This window comes from Bubalus bubalis, chromosome 6, assembly GCF_019923935.1.
Source record: "Bubalus bubalis isolate 160015118507 breed Murrah chromosome 6, NDDB_SH_1, whole genome shotgun sequence".
Lineage (NCBI taxonomy): Eukaryota > Metazoa > Chordata > Mammalia > Artiodactyla > Bovidae > Bubalus > Bubalus bubalis.
In genome coordinates this window covers 101529482-101538502 of record NC_059162.1, presented here as the reverse complement: position 1 = coordinate 101538502, position 9021 = coordinate 101529482, and the positions used below count along the sequence as shown (strand labels likewise).

Sequence of the window (9021 nt, the reverse complement as noted above, 5' to 3'; positions counted from 1 at the left end):
ATGGCATCCGGTCCCATCACTTCATGGGAAATAGATGGGGAAACAGTGGAAACAGTGTCAGACTTTTTTTTTTTTTTTTTTGGCTCCAAAATCACTGCAGATGGTGATTGCAGCCATGAAATTAAAAGATGCTTACTCCTTGGAAGGAAAGTCATGATCAACCTAGATAGCATATTCAAAAGCAGAGACATTACTTTGCCAACAAAGGTCCATCTAGTCAAGGCTATGGTTTTTCCTGTGGTCATGTATGGATGTGAGAGTTGGACTGTGAAGAAGGCTGAGCACCGAAGAATTGATGCTTTTGAACTGTGGTGTTGGAGAAGACTCTTGAGAGTCCCTTGGACTGCAAGGAGATCCAACCAGTCCATTCTGAAAGAGATCAGCCCTGGAATTTCTTTGGAAGGAATGATGCTGAAGTTGAAACTCCAGTACTTTGGCCACCTCATGCAAAGAGTTGACTCATTGGAAAAGACTCTGATGCTGGGATTGGGGGCAAGAGGAGAAGGGGACGACAGAGGATGAGATGGCTGGATGGCATCACTGACTCGATGGACATGAGTCTGAGTGAACTCCGGGAGTTGGTGATGGACAGGGAGGCCTGGCGTGCTGTGATTCATGGGGTCGTGAAAAGTCAGACACGACTGAGCGACTGAACTGAACTGAACTGAACTGAACAAGGAATAAAGAAGTAAAGGATTTCTACAAGGATTCATAACACACTGATGAAAACATTCACTATGTACAGAAAAGTCAATGCAGAGTGCTTCTGATTCTACTGAAATGCATACACATATTCTTTATACATTACATTTATACAAAAATTAATGAAAACCTTAAAATTTACAACTAATATTAAGCATCTATTATGTGCTGGCACAGTGCTAGGTGCCAAGCAAAATCTTAGCAGGGAGATTCTTTCAGTTCAAGTCCTTTCCTCAAAGGCTGCTGGGCTTGTAATCATGGGAGAAATTCATCTGTGGACTTTCTGATGCTGCTTTAAGTGATCAGATCGGGCAAAGGCTTTGTCGCATATAGTACACAGGTAGGGCCGCTCCCTTGTGTGCCTTTTCTTGTGTCTGTTGAGCTCAGATGAACGGGAGAATGCCCACATGCATCCATTCACGTTACATTTATAGGGCTTCTCTCCTGGAAGCAAGAAAGAAAGGGAGACTCGTCATGATTCAAGGTAGCACGGGACAGGGAAGTTGGAAAAGAATGGAGAAGAAAAACGTTGGGCATGTTGGGGTGGGACAGAGAGAGACAGAAGACAGGGCTGGACGGTGTGTACAGGAAAGGAAGAGGAGGAGGGCAGGATAGGCTAGAGGGCTGAAGGTGGAAGAGGAAGAGAAAAAGAAAAGTAGGAGGGAAAGCAGGAAGGTAGTGGTGGGTAGAGAAGGTTGAGTGGGGGTCATCTGTTGGGACTATGGGAGTCCATAAAGAGACAGTCCCAGAAGAGGTAGGGTCAGGACCATCCTAAGAGCTCAAACAAAGCCCTCCACTTCTTCCATCATCCCGGGCAGTCAACACCACAAAACGCTGCAGCCAGGTTGCCTCTGGAGCAGAACTAGAGTCTGTTCTTAGGACTGCTTTTTATACCCTTTCAGATCGGCCAACCTTTTCTAGAGTCTTCTGGGTCCCAGACTTAGAGGGAGGTGGCAATGATCTTAAACAATCCCAACGTTTTGTAAAGGCAGAGGCCTTTAGTTATTTCCCTGACACCCCCACCCTTCAGTCTGTACTCACCTGTGTGCACACGCTCATGGATCCGCAGGTGGGAAGATTTGGCATACGCTTTCCCACAGTTCTTATAGGTGCAGATGTAGGGCCTCAAAATGTCAGGCCTCTTCTGCAACGGACACCTCTGAATCTTGGGATTCCACTTCTGCGTTTCTACAGGTTGTCCTTGGATCAAATGAGAACTGGCAACATACAGAATTCTAGGATATAGCAATGATGCTGAGGAAAGTGGCATCATATAGACTCGATGGGGAGTGTCTTCATCACTGAGTTTCTTCCTCTGACCCAGATAGGTAGTTTGGACCCCACTGAAGGCCATCTGGCTTCCATAGAGGCTCTGGTCATCACTGAGGGTCTTCATCTGGCTCTTCTCACTGGGGACTGTCAACTTGTTTGCATTAACGGCTGTTGCTTGACAATCAGAGATGAATGTCTTAAGAGTGTCAGTGACATCCATCAACTGGGATGCTGCTGCAGGGTTTCTCTCATCAAAGGAGGTCACCTTGGGGTCAAAAAGAAAGTCGCTTTAGGTTTCCAAGGGGCAAAGTAAGGCTTTAACATGGACAAAAACTGTCCCAAGGATGACAGAACATGCATAAATCATCATTGTGGGCCTCAAAAAATCATCACCTGCTTCTGCAGGGACTCCTTTTGGCTGACGTCATCATGGGCAGTCAGAGGTACACAGAGGTCTGACTCTGGTGCAGCCAGGATTCTTGTTCTATATGTCTCATTGACCTCCTGGAGAAACTCCTCAATGTCCTCAAGTGTCGGAAAGTAAGACGTCATAGAAGCCTCTTTGCTGTTGCCTGATAACTGAACTAGATCCTCAGTTGTGGGTTTCTGCAAAAAAATGTTACAAGTTCAGATGTGGTGGTGGTGGTAGTTTAGTCACTAAGTCATGTCCAACACTTGCAAACCCATGGACTATAACCTGCCAGGCTCCTCTGTCCATGGGATTTTCCAGGCAAGAATACTGGAGTGGGTAGCCATTTCCTTCTCCAGGGGATCTTCCTGACCCAGGGATGAAACCCAGGTCTCCTACATTGCAGGCAGATTCTTTACCAAATGAGCCACCAGTCAGATGTTGTACCCAGTTCAAATTCTAATTCTACACACGCACCATCACTGGGCGTATAGGTTTCCTAAACATCTGGTAGAAAGTTTACAATTGACTGCCAAAAGCCATGATGTCAGTAGTCTCACACCTTTTCACCCTATGTGCCTCCTTGCAGCTCTTGTCATACTCTGATCAATCAGTCTGCTCAGTTTTGCCATATCCACGTCTGGTCCCTTTCTAAGTCTGCCTCTCTCAGCAAATTGTCTCAGTGACTGTAGCCTATATTACTAAATATGATCTCCCACTCTCATCCCTGCCAAGAAAGCCCAGACTCTTCTACCTTGTCCTGACTCTCAGAGCAGAGAGACAGCTATGCTAATTTGCCCAGGGACTATAATCAAAACTTATCATGATACATCCATTGAATAAGTAAGCTGAGGACATTCTGAAGTCTTCTTCTAAACAAAATCCATAGAAATGAGAAATGGCCTTAAATTTAACTGTTATATATAATCATGCTTGAACCTAAGTGAAAATTTCCCAGCCACAGTGGAGCGAAGGCCACTGTCGCTTGGAGGTGTAGAAATAGGATATGCTCATGAGGTCAATGTCACCGTAGAGACACTCCACCAAGGACCATGGAAACTTATGGATTCTCAGAGATGAAGTCCTCGTGGAAAGTCAACTTCTAATGACACCTTAATCTGGCACTTCCTTTCCTCCCATTTTCACTCTTGAAATAGTGTCATGCCAGTCTGCTTCCCTTCCTCCATTACTGAACTGAAAGCTCCTCAAGAATAGAGAACTCCATAGTGAGTTCTGACAGATATAACTGTGAGGACCTCGGAGAAAATGGACTCAATGAAAGACTTTTGATTTTCACTCCCCCAGCTCTAGGTCTACATCCAGCCTCTAAAAGCTCAGGATGTGTTTGGGGTGTCAGTGACATCTGACATCTGGGATGTTACTGCTGGTCTACTGTCCTCAAAAGAGGTCACCTTGGGTCAAAAAGGATCTTGCCTAAGTTTCCATGGGGCAAATCACAGGCTTTAACATGGGTTGATGTTAGTTCTGCACAAGAAGTGTCTGAGAGATGTTAGGACACGTATAAATCACCACTGTGAGTCCAAAGCCTCTTCACCTGGTTCTGCATGGGCTCCTTTTGGTTGTCCTCTTCATGAGCAGTCAGGGGTGCACAGAGTTCTGCCTCTGGTGCCGCTGAGGTTTCTGTCCCATATGTATCATTGAGTTCCTGGAAAAATGCCTCAAGCTCTTCCATTGCTTCAAGGTAAGAGTCTCTTGAAGCCTCTTGGCTATTGCCTGATAGCTGAGCTTCAGTTGTGGAGTCCTGAAAAAAAAAAAAAAAAAAGGAAGTTCATGTACCCTGCTGCTGCTGCTGCTAAGTCGCTTCAGTCGTGTCCAATTCCGTGCGACCCCATAGACGGCAGCCCACCAGGCTCCCCATCCCTGGGATTCTCCAGGCAAGAACACTGGAGTGGGTTGCCATTTCCTTCTCCAATGCATGAAAGTGAAAAGTGAAAGGTAAGTCACTCAGTTGTGTTCAACTCTTCGTGACCCCACAGACTGCAGCCTAGCAGGCTCCTCCGTCCATGGGATTTTCTAGGCAAGAGTACTGGAGTGGGTTGCCATCGCCTTCTCCGTCATGTACCCTACCTAGCTCAAATCCCAGTTCCAAGTTCATGCTTCTCCCTTCCTATTGATCCAATTTTAGTCTATCCCAAAAGCCTGCAATTGCCTCTTCATTGGCCTCTGTGAATGAGAGGACTCCATCTTATGTAAACTTCAAGACAGTCAGAGTAATATTTCTAAAATGAAAAATCTTCCTATGCCACCCTATCTATCAGTGGATGTGGGAATCTAGATGAATGTAAAAATATCCCACCACCCCTACATAGATATTGTCCCACAGAGTTTTAAAAATCATAATGTGATTCATGTTTAAGATTTCAGGACACAAGTAAGCTTGTGAAATGACGACCAAATATATTTAATGGAAAAGGAAACCAAAAACCAGGTTAGCTACACTATATCAGGAAAATTCACTGGCCAAATCTGTTACATGAGAAAAAGAAGATCATTATACAATGAAAGGGAATAATTAGTCAAGAGATAGACCAACTGTCCCCTGGAAGAGGAAATGACAACCCACTCCAGTATTCTTGCCTGGAGAATCCCAGGAACAGAGGAGCCTGGCTACAGTCTATAGAGTTGCAAAAAATAGTAAGACTGAAGCAACTGAGCACACAGGTGTCCAATAGGCACATGAAAAGATACTGTTTATTCAGTTCAGTTCAGTCACTCAGTCACATCCAGCTCTTTGTGATCCCATGAGCCACAGCAAGCCAGGCCTCCCTGTCCATCACCAACTCCCAGAGTTTACCCAAACTCATGTCCATTGAGTCAGTGATGCCATCCAACCATCTCATCCCCTGTCGTCCCCTTCTCCTCCTGCCCTCAATCTTTCCCAGCATCAGGGTCTTTTCAAATGAGTCAGCTCTTCACATCAGGTGGCCAAAGTATTGGAGTTTCAGCTTCAGTATCAGTCCCTCCAATGAACATTCAGGACTGATTTCCTTTAGGATGGACTGGTTGGATCTCCTTGCAGTCCAAGGGACTCTCAAGAGTCCTCTCCAACACCACAGTTCAAAAGCATCAATTCTTTGGCGCTCAGCTTTCTTTATAGTCCAACTTTCACATCCATACATGACTACTGGAAAAACCATAACCTTGACTATATGGACCTTGGTTAGCAAAGTAATGTCTCTGCTTTTTAATATGCTATCTAGTTTGGTCATAACTTTTCTTCTAAGGAGCAAGCAAGTGTCTTTTAATTTCATGGCTGCAGTCACCATCTGTAGTGATTTTGGAGCCCCCCAAAATAAAGTCTGCCACTGTTTCCCCATCTATTTGCCATGAAGTGTTGGGACCAGATGCCATGATCTTAGTTCTCTGAATGTTGAATTTTAAGCCAGCTTTTTCACTCTCTTCTTTCATCCTCATCAAGAGGCTCTTTAGTTCTTCACTTTCTGCAATAAGGGTGGTGTCATCTGCATATCTGAGGTTATTGCTATTTCTCCCGGCAATCTTGATTCCAGCTTGTGTTTCATCCAGCCCAGCATTTCTCATGATGTACTCTGCATAGAAGTTAAATAAGCAGGGTGACAATATAGAGCCTTGATGTACTCTTGTTCCTATTTGGAACCAGTCTGTTGTTCCATGTCCAGTTCTAACTGTTGCTTCCTGACCTGCATACAGGTTTCTCAAGAGGCAGGTCAGGTGGTCTGGTATTCTCATCTCTTTCAGAATTTTCCACAGTTTATTGTGATCCACACAGTCAAAGGCTTTGGCATAGTCAATAAAGCAGAAGTAGATGCTTTTTTGGAACTCTCTTGCTTTTTTGATGATCCAACGAAAGATGGCAATTTGATCTCTGTTTCCTCTGCCTTTTCTAAATCCATCTTGAACATCTGGAAGTTCACGGTTCACATACTATTGAAGCCTGGCTTGGAGAATTTTAAGCATTACTTTGCTAGCGTGTGAGATGAGTGCAATTGTGCGGTTGTTTGAACTGTTTATTGAGGAAATGCAAATAGAAACTCCAGTGAGATAACACCTCTACCCCGATAGATAGCTATATCAAAAAGACAAGATATAAATCTGGGGCAGAATTTGGGGAAAAGGGAATTCTCAAGCACTACTGTTTGGAATGCAAATTTTTGCAGCTGTTGTGTAAAACAGTATGGAACCTCCTGAAAAAGTAAATACCAGAACTACTGTATGATCCAGTATTCCACTGCTGGGCATTCAAAGGAAATGAAATTCATATCTTGAAAAGAGATCTAAACTCCGAGGTTGATTGCAGCCCTAGTCACCATAGCCAAGATATGGAAACAACCCAAGTGTCTGTTCAGCAGATGAATGATTATGTGTTATTCAGGTATCCAGCGCTTTTTGAAAGATTACCATTTCCCTTTTATGGAAAATCTACACTAGTACTTGTTTTCAGTAATCTACAAAAAAAAATGATTTTTGCTTTTACAAAAAGAGTTGAAAGTGAAAATAGTGTTCATCCTCTGTTTTGCAGTGAACTTGAGTAGACTGGCAGACCCTCCCTGGGGAACTACACTCAGCATCTCAGCATGAAGTGCCATAGCCTTGAACTCTCTCCGTGACCATCTGTGCTTTGTCTTCGTTTGTTTTGCTAATCCTTTAGCAAGAAGGGTCCTAAGGCTTTATACCATTTCAGCTTACAAGAGGATTCATAGAAATGTTGCACTTTCTGAGAACAGAGGAAACCTGTGTATATACTACAGAACATCATTCAACCATCAAAAAAGGAAATCCTGACATTTGTAACAACATGGATGAACCTAGAAGGCATTATTTTATGAGAAATATCAGAGAAACCTAACCCTTATAGTACTATTTTGTATGTAAAATAAGAAAAAGCATTTGAACTCATAGAATCAGAGAGAAGAGTAGTGGTTGCTAGTGGCTGAGGGGTCAGTAAATGAGAGATATTGGTCAGAGCAAAAAGTCTTAAAACAATTAAGTTCTGAGGATCTAATATATAGCTTGGTGATGACAGTTAATTGAATACCAGAAATTTACTAAGAGAGTAAGTATTGAGCATCATCACCCAAAACAGAGAGGTATCCATAGCAAGTGACGACTGTGTTCACCATGTTGAATATGGTCATCATTTCACAACATATACATACATCATATTAGCATGTTGTATATTTTAAATCTATGGGAGTTTGTCAGTTATAATTTGATAAAGTGAAAGCAAAAGTCACTCATTCATGTCCGACTCTTTGCAACTCCATGGACTATACAGTTCTTGGAATTCTCTAGGCCAGAATACTGGAGTGGCTAGCCTTTCCATAGGAGAAGGTGATGGCACCCCACTCCAGTACTCTTGCCTGGAAAATCCCATGGACGGAGGAGCCTGGTAGGCTGCAGTCCATGGGGTCGCTAAGAGTCGGACACGACTGAGCGACTTCACTTTCACTTTTCACTTTCCTGCATTGGAGAAGGAAATGGCAACCCACTCCAATGTTCTTGACTGGAGAATCCCAGGGAGAGAGGAGCCTGGTGGGCTGCTGTCTATGGGGTCACACAGAGTTGGACACGACTGAAGTGACTTAGCAGCAGAGCCTTTCCATTCTCCAGGGGATCTTCCCAACCCAGGGATCAAACCCAGGTCTCTCGCATTGAAGGCGGAGCCACAAGGGAAGCCCTATTTCAATAAAGCTGAGTATAAAAATACATTTTTTTCAAGGTAGGAAGAAATCCGTGCCCGTCCCTCATAGATTATAACTCTCTTCCTTAATTGTCCAATATCTATTAATGCCATAATACACCCAGACTCCTCCATACATGGTCACGGTCACACATTTTTCACATCCTTCCATTGTAAGCAGAGGTTGCAGCCACCCTATTCCACATAGTGATCTGGGGACTCAGGGGACCATCCAGGCAGCATCCTTGCCCTCAAGGGACCTTCGGAGACATGAAACTGAACAGGTCTCAGCGCTGTCTGCTTGCAGGAACCTGTCTGTGTGAGGGCATCCCCTGGACAGTGCATGCACACAGGAGTGCCCAGTCAACAACCCCTTGAAGAAATGAACCATTTCGAATGTTTGGGTTCCTCTTCCCCAAGAGTGTACTCCTGCTAGGCCTCATGACTGTACACCTGGAAGCTGCTGACCTTCCACCCCAGTGCACAGACTTTGGTGTCTGGTTTAAATGGTGCAGACTCACCATCGGTGCATCCAGTGTGTGTTCAGGGACCTCAGCGTCGTGGGCCAAGAGTTTCCAGGACTGGGATACTGGCCGGAGCACCTGGCCTTTTGTAGAGCCGGGGATGGATGTACTGCAGTCCCAGACCAGCTTTCTTTGGTTGGCCATGCCCTGCTGATTGGATCCCAGCCTCAGAAACCAATCACCTGGGAATTTTCGACCTCTCAGGGTACCTACCTGATTAGGTCACCCAGAGGCACTTCTGGATGTTTTTTTACAGTCATTTGCCAGGTATTCAAACTGCACAGGGAAAATGGTTTACACAAAATGGCAACCCACTCCAGTACTCTTGCCTGAAAATCCCATGGATGGAGGAGCCTGGTATGCTACAGTCCATGAGGTCTCTAGGAGTTGGACATGACTGAGCGACTTCACTTTTACTTATCAATTTCATGCAT

The 9021-nt window shown here is 44.5% G+C and overlaps 1 protein-coding gene across 2 annotated transcripts; it reads right to left on the bottom strand.

Annotated features, from left to right (window-relative positions):
• Positions 1–750: 750 nt before the first annotated feature.
• Positions 751–8746, bottom strand: LOC123334133 (Kruppel-like factor 18). Of its 2 annotated transcripts, XM_044945103.2 has the most exons (5): positions 8585–8746; positions 3939–4145; positions 2368–2580; positions 1744–2239; positions 751–1146 (listed from the first exon to the last, which is right to left on the bottom strand). In XM_044945103.2, the coding sequence occupies exons 1-5, from the start codon at positions 8729–8731 to the stop codon at positions 971–973; spliced, it is 1239 nt and encodes a 412-aa protein (XP_044801038.1). In that variant the 5' UTR covers positions 8732–8746; the 3' UTR covers positions 751–970. The 2 variants fall into 2 exon arrangements, with proteins under 2 accessions (XP_044801038.1, XP_044801039.1); XM_044945104.2 differs by lacking the exon at positions 3939–4145.
• Positions 8747–9021: the final 275 nt, after the last annotated feature.

Bases quoted from the DNA above. Each gene is read 5' to 3' on its own strand.
- LOC123334133 (XM_044945103.2), bottom strand. From the start codon at position 8,731: ATGGCCAACCAAAGAAAGCTGGTCTGGGACTGCAGTACATCCATCCCC. The intron at 4,146-8,584 runs GTGAGTCTGCAC...TTTTTTTTTCAG, and splicing joins ACACACTGGATGCACCGATG to GACTCCACAACTGAAGCTCA. The intron at 1,147-1,743 runs GTGAGTACAGAC...TCTTGCTTCCAG, and splicing joins CCATGAGCGTGTGCACACAG to GAGAGAAGCCCTATAAATGT.